This window comes from Hydra vulgaris, chromosome 04, assembly GCF_038396675.1.
Source record: "Hydra vulgaris chromosome 04, alternate assembly HydraT2T_AEP".
Taxonomy (NCBI): Eukaryota; Metazoa; Cnidaria; class Hydrozoa; order Anthoathecata; family Hydridae; genus Hydra; species Hydra vulgaris.
The window spans coordinates 15,468,201-15,491,433 of record NC_088923.1 but is presented as its reverse complement, the minus strand read 5'-3'; the positions used below and the strand labels follow the sequence as shown (position 1 = coordinate 15,491,433).

Below are 23,233 nucleotides of genomic sequence, written 5' to 3'. Positions count from 1 at the left end.
AATTACCCCCCCCCCCCAAAACTATTTTGCAAGTGTCAAAAATGAGCTAAAAAATCAACTAAGTTTATTACTGTTGGATAGGAAAAGTTTTAGCGTTACACTTTATGAATACATCCAGACTTATTGATGATGAAGTCAGCAACAGCATTTCTCTCCCAAAAGTCAAAATTTATTTCTAGTCGGTTATCAACAAATTCCAAAAAGTTATAACCAAAATCTCTTGTCAAAAATGAGGTTTTCTGCGAAAAAGGTAAACAACAACACGGCAAAGAAATTTTGATTTTTGGGAGTCACACTAATGCACTTGAACAACTCAAATTGACAGCAAAAGCACTTTAAAGAAAATTTTCACCCTTTTAACTGCAGAGAAAATCTTTAAGTTTCTGATTAACAAACTGAACCATAAGAAATGATTTTTTGCATCAAAATAAAGGATACAATTATAAAACTGAGAGACAGAAAAGCAATTTGATGACTGTACAAACGTCTATATAACTCAGACTGCTTTCATAAGAAAAAAGAGCATGAAATTTTTAACATGCCATCAATGATGATTTTTAGAAAAATTGATAAAAAAAATAGTTTTTACCAATTTACCGTTAAATTTAAAAGCCGATGAAAGCTTATCTATTTTCTAATTTTTAATTTGTGCTCCAAGAAGACCTAATGGTCATATCGCAGAGCATCGCGGAGGATCATTTAGTCAGGAAGTTCACGCCATCTTTTTTGTTTATGGCTACTTTAGCTCAACCCTATGCTAGATGCAACAAGCTTCAAACCACATTGCTTTTCAACCGTTACAAATAACTATAGTTGTAAAAGCATTTTATATTTAAAATTTTCTTACCTAAAATTGCATTACAAATATTAACACCTTTGCTGCAAAAACCATTAGGAATGAATGTTCTGCACTACTCAACTACGCAACAAGATGTCTTTAAATGCTTCAGACAAGTCAGCCTTAACTCTAAACTTTATTAAATGTTCTGAAAGTTTTTGATTATTGTAATTATTGGGCACTTTCAAACAAAAACCAATATATTAATTTTCGTTTCAAAGTGTTACCAGAGGTCATTTTAAAAATGAGGGTTGGATAAAAACTAATTGGTGTAGTTATTATCCAACTTGGGAAACAAGCCTAAATATTTTTAATTTTCATTCAAAATTTAAATTTAACTTATTAGGTCCGGGAAAAAAACTTATCCAGCCGTGAAAAAAACTTGCGGCTCCACAAGCCTGCTATAAATATGTAATGCTATATTCCTTTTCAGCACAGCAAAATTATTTATAAATGACTTATTTAATCACTGATACAATTTTGCTGTTGAACATACGCTTGTTAGAATTCAATTTGAAAAAACACGATAATTACAAAGTTTTTGTAAAGGATGTGGATATTTTCTTTCCATTGATGGGTCGTGTAAACCAAAGCCTTTCAACTCGCATAAAAACATACTAATTTGTTTGCGGCGACCCGGAACAACATTTAAAAAAAAAACAAGGGAACTTCCATAACGTGCTTACGCAGGTATATGGGAAAGTAGGGTTACCGAAAAATTTCAGAGGATGTGTTATATGCACGCAAGTACGTACAAAGAGAAAGGAGGTTCCTAAATTAGTGGTTTTACTCCGTATGCACTTTATGGATGCCCCCTAAAAGAAGTTGTTTTTAAGAAATTGGTTATAAATTAAGAAATTGCAAACCATATGATGTCAGTGATGAAATAATTTAAATTATTTTGAGTACTTATAAAGGTTTTTTGTTTATTTGACAAAATACTTTGACGTTTTGACAAAAATATCAGTGTTTTTATCAACACCAATATGGGTCTCCCAGTAAGCATTCCATAACTCATACACTTATTGAAATCACTGAGCTCATCAGAAAAGCTCTTGACAAACTTTTTGCTTGTGGTATGTTTGGCGACCTACAGAAAGCATTTAAACACTACGTTATTAGAGGAATTGCTTTCTAATAGAAGGGTCTGTATTAGTTGCTTTTCCTTATTTTTATTAATGACAAAATTTATCGCTAAAATGTGCAACCCTCTACCACTTTGCTGATGACACCAACTTGCTTAAAACTAATAAATCGTTAAAAAAATAGATTCATCAAGATTTATCAAATCTAGTCATTAACTGTCATTAAACACTAGTAAAACTGAAATTATCATATTTAAATCAAGGCGAATAAAATCAATAAACATCTAAATTTCAGTGGTCAAAAAATCAGTCCAATTATCTCATTAAAGTATCTTGGAATCGAAATTGATTCAAATTTATCTTTTTCACATCACCTAAAACACTCAGCAAAAAAAACTATGTAGATCAAACGGAACGTTACCTAAAATTCAAAGCTGTCTGTCTTGACACTCATCAATATATACCAAACCATATTTGGATCACTAAGAAAAGCATTTCAGGTTTGGGGACAAATCCGTTCCCAAGAATTTATAAGACCCTCCAACTTATAAAACAAGGGTTTGAAAATAATATTTTTTTAGCACTGTCATTCTAACCCTGATCATTTTTAATTCCTATCAAAGATTAATGATCTTATTTTCAATTCCTCTTGTTGTTCTTGCTACGATTTCTCTTTTCATTGTTTTTATTGTCATTAAAATCACTATTATTAAGCTTATTATTGTACTATTTGTTCTTGAAAATTTACAATTTATTGTTTCAGAATATGTTTTTACAACTTTAAAAGTTCCGCTGATGTATTTTAATCAAAATCAAGTTTGACAAATACAATACCTCTGCAAAAAACAGATTATTTAGTCACAAGACTTGAATGACTAATCGTTTTAAAAAAATTTGTTTTGTAAATTTGTTTGTTTTTAATTTTTTTGTGTGATTAATCAATACGAAGTCGAGGATCTCGGCAGATCTTTTTTTGATGTTATAACCCCTTCAATTCGAGGGGTTAGAAACTTTTATATCATTTGATGAAATGTGTGGTAACTAGGTTCCGAAGCTAGAAAAACAACTAACAAAACTGATTTAGCTTTGGTTTCTAGTTTACACTTACTATTAACATTTATCATGCAAGTCTTCTTTATCCAATGAATCTTGAAAACGTAATTCACATAAATATATAAATACTTGTTTAAACATATACGTTTATATTTAACTTGCAATTTAAACTCGATGTACTACTTCGCAAAAATTCTTAAAAAAAAAAGTTGTACCAAGAGTCAGATGTTCCTAAATTTCGAATAAAGAAATTTTTAAAAATAAATTTAATTGAAATCAAAGATTATCCAACTAAACTTTCAAATCTATACCATCTAAATATTTTGATGTACAAAAAACTTTTATATTTGACAAAAAAACAAAACAAAACAAAAAAGCAACGTAATTTATGCAATTGACAACATTTTTTGCCTCATGTTTATAGGAAAAACTTATTTGTAAAAATGACTCAATCAACCACTATTCAACGATGTTGATTTACTGACCACAATAATAAGAGCATGGTGAATATCGTAAAAGAGGTTCATCGGGTTTTAAGAACCCCAAAGGTATAAGTCTCTTCCACTCGTCTTCGCCATCACAACAATCGCATATACCGTCGTTGACTAAAGATGAACGAATATATTTCTCTTCTGTCTTGCAGAAAAATCTATATTATATTTATTTTAATTTTATATATATATATATATATATATATATATATATATATATATATATATATATATATATATATATATATATATATATATGTATATATGTATATATATATATATATATATATATGTATATATATAAATGTATGTATATACATATATATATATATATATATATATATATATATATATATATATATATATATATATATATATATATATATATATATATATATATATATATATATATATATATATATATATATATGTATAAATGTATATATGTATATATATGTATATATGTATATATGTATATATATGTATATATGTATATATATGTATATATATGTATAAATATGTATATATGTATATATATGTATATATGTATATATATGTATAAATGTATATATGTATATATATGTATAAATGTATATTAGGGTGGCTCTTAAAACAACATTTTTGAAAAAAACCTGTTCTGACCCCTTTACTTTGTTCTATATAATACTAAAACACTAGGTTTAAAATTTTTTTGAACAAAACATTATTTTAGGGGTAGCTCAAGACCCTTAAAAATTTGACTGGTCCCTAAAATTTTGAAAATAAAAGTTCTTCTAAAGTATGTCAACCTGGTACTCAAAAGAAGCGAAATTATATAAAAACTTTAAAAATAATAATCAATTTACAAAAAAATAACTTTTTTCTTAAATAAATTCATAAAAACTATTGTTTTTAAGCTGAAAATAAAAAAAGTCATTATTTTCAAGTTTTAAAAAAATAGTTTTTTTAAACATGCTTTTTTTGTAAAGTGATTACTGTTTTTGAAGTTTTTATATAATTTCGCTTCTTTTGAGTACCAGGTTGACATACTTTAGAAGAACTTTTATTTTCAAAATTTTAGGGACCAGTCAAATTTTTAAGGGTCTTGAGCTACCCCTAAAATAATTTTTTGTTCAAAAAAATTTTAAACCCAGTGTTTTAGTATTATATAGAACAAAGTAAAGGGGTCAGAACAGGTTTTTTTCAAAAATGTTGTTTTAAGAGCCACCCTAATGTATATATATATAAATGTATATATGTAAATATATATATATATGTAAATATATATATATATATGTATAAATATATATGTATGTATAAATATATATATATATATATATATATATATATATATATATATATATATTCGGAAAATTAATGTTTTCCTTTGAAATAAACCATTTAAAAAGATATAGAATAAAAACTTTATTACCACTTGAAACTAAAATTTTCATAAATAAATCTATCTTTCTAATAAAACACAAAACCTAAAGCATAAATAATGTAGCGCAGTGGTTGACGACCCTTTTAAAGAGGTTCAAAATCAGATAGAATAACTTGATAATTTTTACCCTCCAGGTACAACAGCTGAAGATGTTATTTTTGCAGATGAAAACTTAATTCGCACAGAACCTTTACTTACAGATGGACAGTTGATAGAAGTTAAAAATGCAGCGAATGAACATGATGTTAATGACGAGGAAGATAATGATGATATTGCAATCAATCCACTTTGCCCAAAAGTTAGTGATATTCGGGAGGCACTGCAAGTGTTGTATGACTATATGCCCTTCAGTCTTATGGGTGAAGATTTGCAACAAAAGCTCAATGCAGTCTCGATTATATTCGATAGAGACGTTTCTTTAAAACTAAGACAGAGTGATAGAACATTTTTTAATTTATAATGTATCATTTTTACATTTGAGATCAAAACATTTGATAACTCTAATTGTTTTTACTTATCGGCCAAAGTTCGTGTAAGAGAATGTCCCGATAACTAGAACATTCGCTAACTCGAACTATTTTCTAGGTTCCTTGGATGTTCGAGATATCGGGATTTTACCGTATATATATATATATATATATATATATATATATATATATATATATATATATATATATATATATATATATATATATATATATTGAAAATAAACTCGAAGACTTTTTTCAGACTCTAAAAATGAAATATCTAGTTATTGGCATTTTTAATATAACAATAATAAAATATCATCAAGATAATGCCGGATGGAAAATACTGTCTAGTTCTTATTCAGCTTTTTTCAATCAAATCTAACTCATCAATTTCCTTCCGCTTTGCTTTACATAACTTTTTTTTGTTCATTTGACTCTTTTAAAAGCGTAAAGTCACTTTTCTTATTTGCGTCAATGGCAATTTTGTCCGACTCGTTAGATAACAACTCAATTTGACTTAGAACGAAGTCGCCGTTTTGCCCGAACAGCTTTTAACTCATCATCAACAATCTTTCACTTTAACGCCACATTGTACTTTCTTTTTTTAATTTTTGCTTTCTCAAGTCTTCATGGTATGAGCTGCTTGCTTTTCTAGCATGTTGCTGCATTTCTTTGGTAATTTTGATGCTTTCAGGATTTTCTCCCAAAGATCAAAGGTGGTCTTCAATGATACGTAAAGCAACAAGGGATTTTTCCTTCAAGTTTTGAACCAAAAGTTGCTTATTTATACTAAAACCACGTTCTATTGGTGACTGACCATGCGAGAGCACAAAGACTAATTTAAAAACCTTCCAAACTTGTTCATAAGCTGTATTTTTCCCACATAAGTCTGAAAAAAATTGGTCAAATCGATTTTTAAATTTTTAAGGTCAAAATTTTGAAATGCGCTTTTGTTGATGTCAACAATTTCAAATTTTTTTGTATTGTTCTTTCGCAAGCTCCGCAGACTTTGTTGACGATTGCAATTTACTAATTTTTGTAAAAGAACAGAAAAAATTTTGACAGTTACTTTGTTTGCTATCAATGGCCATTTGGATTGGATTTACAGATACAGCAGAGCGCACAATGGCAAACTTTAATGGGGATTTGTCAAAAAGATGTGCCAACAAAACTGCTAAAAACTCCCCAGCTTCACTTTTAAATGCAACTACTCTGTAATCGGTAGAGGTTAGCTTGGTCAAGTTTTAAACGAGAAGCAAATCCAATATCAATGTCTGCTGGAGGTTTTCGAACATTATTATCGTTTATACCAAGATGAAGCAGCTGATAAAGTGCATCACATTTCTTTAAAACCCTTTTGAAACCTGTTTGAAAACACTTTAAAAGGCATTTAATTTCTTAGATAGGGTAAGGTGGGGTAATATAGATTGTTGGGGTAACATGGAGATATTCAATAAGTATTCATAGAGTAAGTTATCTATACATAATTCTAAAACTTGAAAATTACCAACAGTTTCTACATAATTGGCTTCTTTTTTTTGTGTTAACAATGTTTATACTTGATTTACATGAAGAGTTAATATGTAAAACACGTTGTTTTGAAAAAAATATAAAAAACATGTTTTAAAACTTTTGTCTGCAGACTTCAGTAATATTACTTATGGAAGTTTAATGATGTATATTTATTAGTTGGACCATGATGTAACAACATGTAAAATTTAATTTATAAGTTCTCTAACCCATATTGATAAATAAACCAAAATCTGAAATGGGATAAAATGGATATACATGTAAAATAATAGTGGGGTAAAATGGATATATATAAAATCCTACTAACATTATAGTATTTTATTATAAAATCAAAAGCTACACGACATTTAGATATACACTTATGCTCACTTTTGCTTTTTAATATAGTATTATACATTTTTCAGTGACATAATATAGTTTTATATAATGCTTCTGAACTATTTACATTAAGATTATAGTTCAAATTTGTTTTCCCTGAATGGCTAGGGTAAAATTTTAACTCCCATTTAAATGTTTTATATTTTATTTTTGTATTCCTCTTTACTTTATAATTAAATTATAGACTTTATATAACTAAAGTTTGTTTTAAAATATTTGAGATAAAATAATAAGACTGAAATAAATTATTATGCCTCGTGAATACCAACGCAAGACTATTGGTACATATGATCACAGCAAATTAATGACTGCCATACAGCTTGTTAAGGAAGGAGAGTCAGTATACAATGTATCAAAATTTTCTGGAATTCCTTATGGGACATTATACAGGCGATCCCATGATCAAATCCAAAGGAATGAAAAAAGAATTGGAAGTGGTCGTGGGTTTGTTATAAATAATACTGAGGAAAATCTTCTAGTAGAAGCCCTGATGAATTTAGCTGATAAGGGTTTTTCACAAGATAGAGAAGATATCAAAGTGATCGTTAAATCCTAAATAACATTTATTGGCAAAAAAACTCCATTCAAAGATGACAAGCCAGGGAAAGACTGGTGCATGTCTTTTGAAAAAAGATGGAATGTAGGGAAAAAGAAAACCTGAACTTTTGACAAAAGCAAGAGCTAATGATCTTTCTGTAAAAACATTGACAGATTTTTTTAAGTTATATGAGAAGACATTAATAATTTATTTGATAGACCACAACGATAATAATTTATTTGATAGACCACATTGCATATTTAATTTAGATGAAACAGGTTTACGTACAGATCCTACAGCAGGAAAAATCTTTGTTCGTAAAACATCAAAAACAGCTTATTACGTTGCCTTATCATGTGGTAAATCAATGTATACTGTACTGTTTTGTAGGTCAGCAAATGGCCAGTGTCTACCTCTCTTTGCCGTCTACAAAGCCATCCACCTTTATGATGCACAGTGTCAAAATGGACCAGAAATGGTGTAACAAAATCCGGTTGGATGGAGGACTATATTTTTGAAAGTTAGATTGACAGGTTTATTATACATGTAATGGATTATGAAAAGCCTGTTGCTCCTATGTGATGGACACAACAGCCGTATAACATATTCTACTATTAAAAAGGCTCTGGACAATCATATAATTTTGCTTTGCTTACCTTTGAACAAATTGGAAGAAAATCCTTAAAGATTGGTTAAGAGAAAGCAGACAAAAAAATGTTGACAAGTCTGTATTTCCAACTTTACTAAAAGCTCTTGTCAGTAAGATAGATAACAAACTCCTGAAAAGTAGTCTTAATGGTAGTGGTCTTTACCCTGTTGACAAATCAAAACTTATGAAAAAGATGGCGAATATGCAACCAAAGGACGAGGAAGTAGATGAGTCTAACAAAAAAGAAAATGTTGTAAAAAACCTGCAGAGAGCAATCGATTCTTTACTTACACCTAACCCAAGTCAACCTACACTGACAGCACTTGCAAATTCAAAAAAACGCAGAGCACGTGTCCAGGCCAAAAAGGGAGAAATTTTAACAGCACAAGATGTTGTCGCAAGGTTACAAGAAGAAGAGAAGAATAAAGCTGAAAAGAAGACTGTATCAGTAAGTAAAAGAAAACTGCTAGACATAGTCAATACAGTTTGACTTTTTAAATATGTGAAAAGCAATAAGTGTGATATATGTATCAAATATAATATGAGTATCTGTATTACCCCACCTGTGGGGTAATTTGGATATATTAAAGGTGTTGTTAAAAGAGGATTAGTAAGTTAGTTATTTAAAATATATTTATGTTTTACTCATTGTGATTTTATTGTATACATCTTGAATGTAAAGAAAAATAACAAAAGTTTTTATGGTGGTTTTTAATTAAAAAAAAAAAATTATATTAGAAAAAAATATATCTGAAATTCTATCCATATTACCCCTCCCCACCCTACCATTTCAAAGAATTTCAATTTTGCTGGTAAAATTAGATCATATATCATAGCTTTTAGTCTCTACCAACTTTTATTATTGACGTCAGGTAATTTTTTTTTTTAGATTATGTATGTTACATAGATAATGTATGTTACAAATTTTTTGTAACCATTAAGAAGAGATTCAGCTTTTTGTGCACAGTTTTCATTTTCGCACCACCTGTGTCCACAAAATTAAAGTGGATATTCCAGTGTTTCAGCAATATTTTCATAAGTTTCTCGCCGTGTGGGTAAATCGTGAAAGAATTGCCACATCGATTTCAAAGCATCATTTATTTTCCAGCCACTTGCTTTTGCACAAGCTTTCAAGCTTCCGTGAATGGTGTGAAGACCACATGTTCCTATATCAATAAGAGGATTTAGTTCTTCCTCTTGCCTTTGTTCACTGAAATTTTTGAGAAATAACAAGTTGACATTGGGACCATCGGAAGACACTTGTAAAAACTTTGCTTTGTCAATTTCGGATGCACCACTGAGAAATGTATTTAAAACCTCCTCAGCAGTGAAGCTGTCCCATAAACTCTGAATTAAGATATCGAGTATTAACGATGTTAGATTTTTTTAAAATTCCATTAAAAGATCCATTTGTCCCTTTTGAAATATTTGATTAAGTGATTCGTCAAACGAAATAGTGTAATATGGAGCAGCTGAAAGTGTCAATAATAGCTCACTTCGAAAATATGGAGCAAGTCCATATGTAGCCACATACCCGGCCTTTGTTCGACCACATTGAAATGTCTTTGCAATATTGCTATCAGGGAACATTTTTCTGAACAATTCTCCAGAATTTGATGAGGTATTTATTGAATGCCTCGAGTAAACAGTATTTAAAACCCAGCGTTTTAAATCTCTTAAATTATTTTTGATTTGCTTGATTGTGATATAGCTTCAGAACAAGTTTCTAGAATAGAAGGTGGGAAAGTTAAAGGTGATAAATATGATTTGATGGTTTGCTCCTAAGGTTTTCTTTGTATATGCCTTTTGCTTCTCATATGTGATGTTAATGCAGCCTCTCCCATGTTAGAAACATTGATTTTACTAAAGCAATAGATACATTTAGCCATTGTTTCATTTATCTTCTGAACCCAGGGTTTGAATTGATCATCATTTAACCATTTTTTTTGAAATACACACTCATTCTTAGGCATTTTTTTAATTTATTACCCAAAAAAAAAACATTTCGAAAAAATCTAAACATAATTTTAAAAACTGACTGAAAAATTTAAACTACACTATAAACGTTTAACTAATTTAAAAATAAAAAATATGAAAAATTCTCAATCAACCATATAATTCTTATCATGTCAAGCATTTTTACAGATATATTAAGTAGAAGCAACCAACAATGTACTATACTTTACATTTTGAAATATTTATCTTAATCAAAATGTTTACATTGGTGAGAGGGAAAATATACTTGATTATAATATTATTTATAAATCAGAACTATAAATATTAACCTATTAAAATTTAGTTTATAATTTCAACTATGGAACCCATGTTACTTAAAAATATGATTAAAAATTTTCAAATTTAAATCCTTGAATTTAAAAATTTCCAGGACTTTTCCAGGATTTAAGAGAAAAAATGAAAAATTCCAGGATGTATCTATATTGTATGTATGTGTGTGTATATATATATATACACATACATACATACAATATAGATACATAGAATATACATACATACAATATTCATACATACATACATATATATGTATGTATGAATGTATGTATGTATGTATGTATGTGTGTGTATATATATATATATATACACACACACATACATACATACAATATAGATACATACAATATAGATACATACATACATACAATATTCATACATACATACATATATATGTATGTATGAATGTATGTATGTATATATGTATGTATGTATGTATGTTTTTTTTTTTTTTTTTTTTTTTTTTAGATTGTTCACCTCCCCAAGGCCCGATGGGGGCCACTACAGTCGAGGAGGCTACTCATTTTTTTTTTGTGTTTATTTATTTTATGTATGTATTGTTTTTATATTGTGTTTTTTATATTGTGTTTATTTATTTTATGTATATATATTTATGTATGTATGTATGTATGTATGTATGTATGGATGAATGAATGTCAACTTGTTCCTCCGCACAGCGGCCTTGTTCGTCAAGGTTCGTGTTTCGGAGTTATAGAGTTGGGAGGGGGTTATAACCACAAGTAGCCTCCTTATCTGTAGTGGCCTTCTTGGTCTTGGGGAGGTGAACTACAAAAAAAAAAAAAAAAAAAAATGTGGTTAGTTAATCAAATATAGTTAAAATTTCAAACCTAAAGTTTGATATTTAAAAAGTTGCTGTAAAATCTTATTAAAACGCTTCAAAATGGAGGACGAGAGAGTAAGGAGTATTATTTGGAATTATTTTGATAGGCATAAAATTAACGATACTATTTTTGGTTTTTGTAAAATACAGTTCTACTGTCTTGTCCTACTTCATCTACAACTCGCGAGGTTAGAATTAATTATTATCTCCACAAATCAAAAAATTGAGTTAGGTCAATATTTTTTCTTTTTATAGATAAAATATTTATTTTTTATAAATTAATCAGTAAAAAAAAAAAAAAAAAAAACTTACTATACCTGATATTGCATTTTGTTCTATCTCTTAATCCTTATTACATGTGTATTAATGTTTTAATTTAAAAAACAATATAAATAAAAAGTCAAAGTATAAAAAATGTTTTAGTATGGTCTCTTCAAACTTTAAGAACAGCTCCTTGCAACATTAAACCAATAATATTCAGGCAATATATGGCAATATATAATATGACACCACACTTTCATTATGGGTTTTTTCAATTTTTAGTGAAACAGAATTTTGTTTAGAAACTGCTGCTTTCAATTTTAGCAAACAATTTTCATCTAAAAATTTTGACTTTCAACATTAGCCTGATGGAGCCTGATGGCAAGTTGCTCAGCCGTGCATAAAAATATCAAACTATCTAACTGGAAACCAACTAGACACTTTGTTGTTCAAAAGTCTCATTTTGTTGTAAAAGTTCTTAACCAGCACAAGCATTGGCAGTGATTGCACACAAAACATAATTGCTGGATTTAAATACATATCCATACGATATTGTTCAGATGTGTGGAGCACCCTTTATTATAATTAATATTTAAAAGAAGGAAAAAATTGCAAATTAGAATGTGTTATTAGGTAAAACCTTTTAATTTAAATAATATGCTTTATAAATTTTCAATGGGTAACAAGTCGACACCAAGAGAGGCCACTTATTAAGATGAACTTTGTTTCTTGCAGACCAATCCAAAATTTTTTTTACTTTGTAACAAGAAGCATTATCCTGTTGAAATTAACATTCAGGGACATCTTCTTCAAATAGTTTTAAAATTAATGGCTCCAAAACTTCATTGAGTTGTAAGTGGATGCATAGTGAAGTGAACATGTGCAAAATTTTCTTAGACAGAATTTTTATTTAATAAATTAAAGATTAAATTTAGGAATGTCAAAAAGTTGGCGAAATCAGAAATCAATTTAAAAAAGATTCTTTTCTAAATTTAATTGCTCTAAATCAAATGTACAATGCATCAAAATAGCAACTGTATATTCCTTTTATAGATTTACAGTGGAGTTAAAAAAAGTAAAAAATAAGCAAACTGATGTTTAAGTAAAAAAACTAGATGAGCATAGGTTTCTTAAGTATAAAGAAACAGTTAAGGAAAGTAAAGGAAAGTAACTTTATTAAAGGAGCACCACACAAGATTGTATTTTGGTTGACAGAAGATGAATGAAATATGATTACTGATCAATCATTTAATCAGTAATTATAGTAGTACTTGTAGAAGAAATGAAAGAAGACTCAAGCTTGGCAACAGGACCAGATCTGACAACATTTACAATGTCTTTTTAGACTTTGTATAAAGATGGAAAAAAAAAAATCATTTGAAAAACCCGCCCAAACATGATAACAGAATTAAATCATACAAGAGCAAATAAGAAATTTATAAAGAAAAGGTGAAGAATGGAATGAGGAGTAAAAAAATGATAAGCACAAAAAAAAGAGACAATTTTAGTAGATGCTAACTTAGCAATAGATTGGATATATGGCTTTCATGAGAGGTCAGTAGCGAAAGATAATCCAAGAAGACTATACTCTTATATTCCTTTTGCCAACAAAAGTAGAAGCCTTTCACTATGTTTGCAAAGCATAGTCTGTTGTAAATGAAAAAATTGCATCTTATTTTATGTGTCTCAGACCTGCATGCAATTTAATTTTTGTTTTCAATTGCAATAAAAGCAACTTTGATACAAAACAAGGCAACATTTAGAGCCCTTTGTTATGGCTTAGGGAACGTAATTGCTTGGACTGTTAGATAGTGTATTGATTACTATCTGTTAGATATTGATTACTATCTGTTAGATAGTGTATTGATTACATGCGGTAGTGGTGTAGTGGTAGTGCGCTCGCTTCATAAGCGAGAGGTTCCGAGTTCGATCCCCACCACTTCCCTGGTAGTACCGCGCTCAACTTATTTCTCCGTGCAGCGGCCTTGTTCGTCAAGGTTCGTGTTTCGGAGTTATAGAGTTGAGAGAGGGTTATAACCACAATTAAGTAGCTTCCTCATCTGTAGTGGCCTTTGGGCCTTGGGGAGGTGAAATAACAAAAAAAAAAAAAATCTGTGCTTTGAATCAAGATCTTTAACCAATTTAAAAAATGAATAAAGCATCAAAAACTATAAAACACAAAAAACCATCATCATCTACAAGTTCTCTAAATCTATCATTAGATAATAAAAAGTATTTAACAAGTGCTTATCAGAGTCTTGATTTCCAGCCTGCTGGCATCTGTTATCCCTATTATCAAAAATTCTAGAGAGCGATCTGACTCTTCTAACTACTGTCCCATTAATCTTCTTCCTGTCATAAGCAAGGTTTTTAAGTCTTTAATCAACAAACACTTAATCTCTCCTCTTGAATCTCATAACTTACTTTCTGATCATCAATATGGTTTTTGATCTTCTTGTTCTACTGCTAATTTATTAACAGTAATAACTAATAGGTTTTGTTATACATTAGATAGATATGGAGAGGTTATGGCTGTTGCTTTCTATATTACTGAAGCCTTTGATAAAGTTTGGCATGCTGGTTTTTTCCATAAGCTCACTTCTTACGGTGTATCAGGTAACATCTTTAAGATTATTGAACCCTTGCTTACCAAATGTAGTATAAAAGTTGTCCTCAATGGACAGCAGTCTTCTTCATATCCTGTAACTTCAGGGGTTCCTCAAGGTTCTATCCTTGGCTCCATACACCATACAATTTACATTAATAATCTCCCAGAAACTTCTGCTAAGGTGGCATTGTTCGCAGATGACACTACCATTTTATCTTGTCTTGTTAAGAAGCCAACACTCTCTGATTGCTTGGAAGGAACATTTGACCTTGAAAAGAATCTCACTTCTGCTACAGTATGGCGATCTCAGTGAACTTTAACTCAGATAAAACTCAATTTTTTTCAGCTAATCATTATCGTAATTATCTAGATCTTCCTATATTTATGAACAGTAAAGTACTTGATGAGTCATCTACCCTTCGTCTTATAGAATTAACACTCACTTCCGATCTTTCTTGGAAACCATAAATCAAATCTATTGCAAAATTAGCCTTTCCTAAGGTTGTATCTCTTTATTTTATTCGCCACTTTCTTATTCCAGATTCTATTCTTTATGTCTATAAATCTCAAACCCATCCTTGTATGGAATATTGTTGGAATATCTGGAGTGGATCTTCAAATGATGGCCTTGCTCTTTTAAAAAATGGTGAAAAAATGCATAGTAAATATAGTTGGACCTGCTATTGCAGCCAACCTTCAACCATTTTCACATTGTCGTTATGTTGCTTTTCTTTCTCTTTTCTATAAATACTTTAATGGACGCTGCTCGAAAAAACTAGCTTCTCTTGTGCCATCTACTAAAATACATTTATATAATTTGCAACTTTTGAAGTCATCTGATAATCGTTATCTTGCTCTGTTAACTTCATTTTTCTCTTCCATTAACTTCCGACTCTTATAGGTTGATTGCCTTGTTAAAAGTGAAGATATTTTTTTTATACAGAAGATAATTTAAATAAACTATAAATTTCTAAAATAAATTATGAAAATGCTTCATGAGTATAATTGAAAAACAATTGGTAAATACAATCAAAGAAGTATATACCTTCTGTACAACTTGTTAAGGCAAGCAACTCAATATGCAATGCATTTTTTATTATTCTTTATTAAAGTACTAAAATCTTCTGGAATACTTTATAGAACATTATAAAAAAAAACTATGATCAAATCTAACAGAAACGACAAAAAATCGAAAATGGTCATGGATTTGACTAAAGCAAGAGCTTCTGAAAACATTGACAGCATTTTGATTTAGACCTGATTGTATCTGAAATTTAAACAAAACTAATTTACAGATAGATCCTTCTGCTAGTAAAATCTTTCTCCTAAAGACTTTAAAAACAGTCTATTACCATGCTTTAACATGAGGTTAACCATTTTATACTATGCTATTTTATGGATCAGGATATATTCAGTGTCTACATCCTTTTTTTATCCTACAAAGCTTTCCACTTTTATAATACATCAGGTAAATAATAAAAAAAAGGTATCAAATTAGGTTGGATGGAAGACTTTTAAAAAAATGAATGAACAAGTTTATTATATAAAAAAGATTTTGAAAAGCCTGATACTGCTGTGTTAAGAACTCAGTAGCCATTTAACATATTCTACTGTAATTAAAGTTCTGTATAACTGTATAATTTTATTTTTTCTTACCTCAAAATAATATTTGTACAAAGCATTTCATTTCGTTGTAACTTCAAAAAGACTTGAAATCTTTGTGAAGTTATTATATACATCTTGAATGTAAAGAAAAATGAGTTATATCTTATTGTTTATTATTATTATTTATTATTAAATGAAAAATTATATCACAACAGAAATAAAGTTTTATCTAATATTACAGAAACATCTAAAGTTTTATCCAAAATAATAGAATTATTTAGAATTATTATTGAAAAATAATATTCATACTTTCCATTTACACATGCTTCAGTGCCAGGTTCATCACTTTCATCTTCACAATCACAGAAATCATCATTCACCATACTATATGGTAACGTCTTGTTATCACATAAAAACTTACTACGACGATGACACAAAGGATCATCTGGATGAAGTCCAAGACAAACTAGTAAATACAATTTTTTGGAAGCTTTATAAAACATGTTGTTTTATAAATCTTCTAAAAGAATTGTAGAATTCTAAAATTTGAATTACAAGACAAAAATAATAGAACAATAATAATAATAAAAGCTTATACATAACAATAAACAAACAAAAGCTTATACATAGCAAAAATAAAATACAACTAAACTTACAACATTTATTACAAAGAAAGAGAACAAAAATTTAAATAAAAATTTTCTTTTATTTTGTATTAGGCTGAAAAACTGAACATAAAAAAAAGAATGCTTATAGAGCAATAACAAATGTTTTTAAAACACTAAAAAATCAACAAATGTGTAATAAACTTTTGATGCAAAAGTTTATTACAATTTTTCTGAAATTAGCTGCAATTAATTAACAACTACAAAAAAAAAGTATTATTTTCTCAAATAAATAAAAAATGGAAATTCAGTAAATTCAGTAAAATGCAAATAAATGTAATTTCAGTACTCAAATGCAAATAAATTGCTCATTATAAGTATAATATAAATGAAAATAGCCCAGACTAGTTTAAAAAAAACAAACAACTTCTTCAGGCTATTAACTCTTGAAAACATTAAATTATACATTCAATGACCATACGCTTTTTCCAAGACACATTTGCATTGTTTTAAAAGCTATATATATATAGCTAGTTAATTACTTTGTAGGTTACAAAGGTTAGGAATTGATTATAAATGATCAGATAGATTGACAAGTTACAGAATTATAGTTTACCAACAGCTTTGATGTCTTTAATGGTGTTTTTTTTTTAGTTTTTTGTGTGTTTGTTATATAGCTAGTTAATTACTTTGTAGGTTACAAAGGTTAGGAATTGATTATATAATGATCAGATAGATTGACAGGACTAGTCCAGTCAATCTATCTGATCATTATATATAAAAAAAACAGCATTAAAGACATCAAAGCTGTTGGTAAACTATAATTCTGCAACTTGTGTATATAATATTGTACCTAACTAATTATAAAAAAACATGAGGTGTACCTAGGCCATGTTCAAAAAATTATCTCTTTTAACGCAACATTTGCATAAAAAGAAAAAACCACATCAAAAAAGTTATGATCTAAAACCACATCAAAAAAGTTATGATCTAAAACCACATCAAAAAATTTATGATCTATGAAATGTGGAAAATAAAGGTTAATGATGTACAACGTCTTAAAAAAAAAAAAAGTGAAGATAATGGATGTGTGTTGTGACTTTAAGAAATAAGAAAAAGCAGTGAAAATGCTGGATGGATGTGTTGTGAATTTAGAAGATAAGAAAAAGCAGTGAAAATAATGGACGGATGTGTATTGTGAATTTAGAAGATAAGAAAAGAAGTGATGATCTTAAACAGAGATTGTGAATAATAACTGTATCTGATAGGATGCATTAGGAAAGATTAAGGAAGTTTTACTTATTTTTCTGTAAATAAACTTTACTTACCTCAAAACAAAAATTGTACTTTACAATTACTTTACTTAAGTTTGAAAAGAAAGCTAGAAAGAAGTAGATAAATTAAAGAGTGCTTTACAGATAAATTGAAACAGTTTTAGTAGTAACAAAGTTTAGTAGTAACAGTTTAGTAAGTAACAAAGATGATCAAGAATCTGTAAATTAGAGATATGGGATTAGGATGTCAGATCTGAGCTCAGTTAATGGTATTATGATAAATGTCTGACTTGAGCTCGGTAACAAGAGCACTAAGGCAATGATAATACCTTTCTTTAAGATCTCTGTCTTATCATAAAAGTATATCAAAGTTAACAAAAATAATATAATAAAAACTAAATTATAGTTTCAAAAATTTAAACAATTTAAAACTTGACTAAATTAATTTTTTAATTTAACGTAATTATTTTTTGAGTGCAAGTTTTTCTCACCTCCAACTCTATAAAGGTCTAGCAAAAAATAGAATGTTGATATTCTAATAGCCTATTCTAAATTAATTTATCTATAAGTATGCTAAAACCAAAAAAATAAATTTTCATTTTGTTTAAGACAAAAAGAAAATTTACTTTACCAACTATCTTGTTTTTCTTTCTTTTATGTCATAACCATATGTTCCTTGAACATCAACAAAATCCAAGATTAACATGCTATTATTCAAGATTAACAAGCTCCTAGACTCTTACCCACAAGTAAATTAGGGGCTTTAAATCAGAACTTTCCTTTCCCTAGATAAGTTACCTTCACCACAGATAATGAGCTTTACCTCCCCTTTTTTATTACAAATAAAATCTATGCTAATTTCAACAAAACCATAAAATTTAGGTCAAACATTTTTGTCTATGGAAAAAATATTACATTGGAAGGAGGGGGGGGGGGGTTAATCATCACATATTTATACCTTTTGAATAATTAATAATTTTAGAAAAAGTCTAGGATTTTGGAGAACATTTTATACAATGAAAGGTTCAAATTTTATGTTTAAGTCCAGGTTTAAATCGCCACTATTTTGTATGATCAATGAGAACCCATTTGACAGCACTCAAAAGTTTGTATTTTTACAGTGTTGAAAAATAATTGTTGATAATTTTGTAACTCTTTATGTTACAGATTGCAATAGGAAAGTTACATTAATTTTCAAAACACTTTTTACATCTCTAACAGTTTCATTTTTTTTAACTAATTGTTGGTTGTAAAAATATAAACATTAAAAACCTAGTTAAGTTAAAAAAAAAGTGCTTTAGGTAGTATAAATAAACTACAAATTATAAACTTTATACAGTGGAGAAAATAGAATTAGCCTAACCATGAACTGATCCAATGTTTTGTAAATCTGTAAGCAAGTTTGTACGGTGCATCTTGTATCATCACACATATAATTATTGTTACAAACAACAACTTTTTAAATTATAATATAGTATAATAAAATTGCGGTACATTTGATAAAACCATAAAATGTATAATACTTGATATTTGCGGTAACAAATAGAATTAGCCTCATCAATAATTATTTTCAGTTTACTTGTATATTTTGATCTGGTAATACGCATTTGTGACTTAGTTTTTTATTATTATTTGTAAATTAAACAAAGACTGTGAAATCAGAGCTCATAAAGCTTTTAATATTTGGTTTTTAATACCTTAATTTGAAATGGAATGTGGTAAGCGTTTAACGAATGAAGAATTAGCAGTAATTAAAGCATACAAAGATTCAGGCTTATCTAATTGGGAAATTTCAAAGAAAATTAAAAGATCTCCAAAAGTGGTTAATAATTACTTCAAGATTGGCGTTAATTATGGAACTTATAAAGGAAGTGGTGGCAAACGTAAAATTGATAATCGTACTAAATAAGTTATTGAACTTTGTGCTGCTGCTCAGCACATGACTGCATCTAATTTGTGCTGATTTACAAATACCTGTATCTGTTCAACTGTGAGACAAATCTTACATAAAGATCCAAACACAGTTTGGAAAAGCTTAAACCAAAACCAAAACTTATTGCTCGTCACAAAGAAGTTATATTACAATTTGCAAAAGAACACGTCTTGGCAGGAAGAGTGGCATCAAGTTTTCTTTAGTGATGAGAAAAAGTTTCAACATATCTGAGTTTCTTTCTCTTTTCAAAGATCGTGCAATTACTGGCACGATCTTTGAAAAGAGAAAGAAACTCAGATATGTTGTAACTTTGGTGGTGAAACTGTTATGGTTTAGGGGGCTTATTCCTTTGCTGGAAAACTCCCACTGGCATGGATTTCAACAAATATCAATTCACAGGACTACATTGACTTATTATAAATAAGTTTGCTTGAACATGGTGAGGAATTGATAGGAGAAAATTCAACTTTTCGACAAGATAATGCTGCTATCCATAATTCAAAACTTACAAAAGCTTGGTTAAGAGAAAAAAATATTCACGTAATAGAATAGCTTGCATGTAGTCCAGATCTTAATCTAATTGAAAATCTATAGGGAATACTTTCTAGAAAGGTTTATGAAAATGGCAAGCAATTTGAATCCACCTTAGAGCTGAAAACTCGTATCAGACAAGCTTGGAATGAAATACCTATAGAAACGATACAAAATCTTGTGACTAGTATTTGTCAAGTCGCATATTTAAAGTCATTAAAAAATCAGGAAGTAATACTAGATACTAAATAAGCGAAAAAACAAAATATTTTATGTATTTTCTTGTATATAACGTAAATGAGGCTAAATCTATTTTCTCCACAAATTGAATACTTTTAATTTTTTTTCTATTTGTAATTAATTAAACATACCAATTTATAAACTTTTTAGTTGTAGTAGAAGATAATAAGAAATAAAGTTGATTTAATAACTGTTTCACTGTCATTTTTATTAAATTAAAACGAAAAATAAAGGTGAGGCTAATTAAAACCTGTTACATAAAAAAAAAAAAAAAGTTTTTTTATATTTATTTTTTAAAATTAAACAAAATTTTTACCAATTTTTCTATATGTCTATATGTCCACATTCTTCATAAACCATCTCCACATTCCACATGAATCATAACTGATATTCGCCTAATCACAAAAACTACCAGAGGTTTGAACCTCATTTGGAAACCCCAAATAAGTCAAATCTGGGTCAGGAGAAAATTTATTTTGTGTTTAAAAGGTAATTTAGAAATCCATCACACATTTGTTAAAAAAACAGGAATATTTTTTATTTAAAAAGAATACTTTTCACCTGAAAGTTGTATTTTATAGGAGAAAAAAATAAAAATAAAATTTGTTGCTTATTATCTCAAAAACACCATTTTTCAAAATTATTTTTTTTCACCTGGAAGCTACACCTTTTTCTTATATTGTGTTATCCTAATCATCTACAAGCTATAGTATGTGTGTGTGTGTGTGTGTGTATATATATATATATATATATATATATATATATATATATATATATATATATATATATATATATATATATATATATATATATATATATATATATATATATATATATATATATATATATATATATTTAAAAACTAAGAAATAAAAACTCCAATTTAATTGTAAATAGTAGGAAAGGGTAAAATTCATTAAATTTAGAAGTGGATAACCCTAACCCAGAAGCAACTCATAAAACTTTAATGGTAATCTTCCTAGTAGTGGTTCTAAAACTGATATACAAAATAGTATTGATGTCAAGAATGATTGTGAAGAACTTTTTCAACTCTACTATTATGGCATAAATAAATTAAAACTGATATACAAAACAGTATTGATGTCAAGAATGATTGTGAAAAACTTTTTCAACTCTACTATTATGGCATAAATAAATTAGATAAAAACAGAATTTTAAACCCAAACAAACAGCACAAGTGTTAAACTATGGATGTTAAACTTTAACCCAAACATACATACATACATACATTCAATCAATATTACCAGGTTGGTAACTTGCATTTTGTATTAATTGCATAGAATAGCTTAGATCTCTTTGATTTACCATTGATAAATGTCCAATGCCCATGATGAACCAGTTAAGATAAACTGTTATAGTAAAAGTTAAAAAAATGAACGAAATATATACACGTTTTCGACGAACCCATCTATTCAGTAAATGTATCATTCATTTGTTCTATAAAAATTATATAATTCTATAAGCCGCAATTAAAAGAAAAAAAATTTAAACAAAGATAATTTTTTTTACTATGGTGCATATTAAGTGAAATAAAGCAAGAAAAAAACGTAAATTTTAATTTACATTAAGGGTGGAATGCAAGAAGTGAACTTGAGTCAAGTTCGACTTGAACTTTACATTGTAACCGATAGCAGCAAAGTATGGGTTTTCCCCTCAAAAAATACTCTGCCGCTATTAGTTACAATGTAAAGTTCAAGTTGAACTTGACTCAAGTTCGCTTCTAGCATTCCACCCTAAATCTTCAGTAATTTAATTTATTTAAATCACAGCAGATTTGACGTTACATCTCCAATAATGCAATATTGAAACACATTCAAAGCATGAAATTGCACATAAATGCAAGTTCATAGTATAAGTAGAATAGCGGTATATAAATACATTTGGGTTGTCCACTATGCAAATTTTTTTTCAAAACACTGGGATTGAAGTTTTTCCCATTCTTCTATTAGGGTACTATGTAAAAATATTTTTTACAAAATTTTAATAACTGTTCTAGAACCCCCTCAACGCCTCCAAAGACAGCCCCATTCCTTGTTTAAAAACTATAGTAATTTTCAGTTAAAAAGTGTCACATGTGTGCCATTTACTGTCATTGTTTTGAAATAATGACAGTAAATGCATAGCTTGCAAACCATATACTTATTTGTCAGCCTGACTGAGTGTTGTTCTGTGCTATGAACTATATAATATAACAATTCTTGAAAAAACGGAAATTAAGTGTTTCCTCAATGAGTTTTTTCATTGTCCCAGTGTTTTTTTGTCAAAATCAAGATATTGCTGTCTGTGACTTTCTACACCCTGCAACAGCCATGCTCTTTGTTGTGGATCACTGGTAATTATGGTCGCAAATTCTGAAATCAGTTTTACTCCTCTCTCTGCAGTATCATTAACGACTTTCACCGTATAAACAAATTTCTCAGTTTCTTGGTAACCTGGATGCTCTGTCTACTGATGAATTAGTTTAGCAAGCCAGTCTATGTTCATACCAAAAATACTAAACAATGTGTGGGATTCAGTTCCCAGAAGATTTGCCAAACCTGTTTGACAAGTGATTTTATGAAAAACCGGTT

General features: G+C 28.6%; 1 protein-coding gene across 3 annotated transcripts; it reads right to left on the bottom strand.

Annotated features, from left to right (window-relative positions):
• Positions 1-3,259: 3,259 nt before the first annotated feature.
• LOC105843160 (uncharacterized) lies at positions 3,260-22,140 on the bottom strand. Of its 3 annotated transcripts, XR_010638059.1 has the most exons (4): positions 21,892-22,140; positions 20,959-21,037; positions 16,369-16,525; positions 3,260-3,625 (listed from the first exon to the last, which is right to left on the bottom strand). XR_010638059.1 is itself a non-coding variant. In XM_065795568.1 (3 exons), exons 1-3 carry the CDS (start codon positions 21,923-21,925, stop codon positions 3,454-3,456), a joined length of 363 nt encoding a protein of 120 aa, XP_065651640.1. In that variant the 5' UTR covers positions 21,926-22,139; the 3' UTR covers positions 3,260-3,453. The 3 variants fall into 3 exon arrangements, 2 of the variants coding, with proteins under 2 accessions (XP_065651640.1, XP_065651639.1); XM_065795568.1 differs by lacking the exon at positions 20,959-21,037 and having other exon boundaries at positions 21,892-22,139; XM_065795567.1 differs by lacking the exon at positions 20,959-21,037 and having other exon boundaries at positions 21,908-22,139.
• Positions 22,141-23,233: the final 1,093 nt, after the last annotated feature.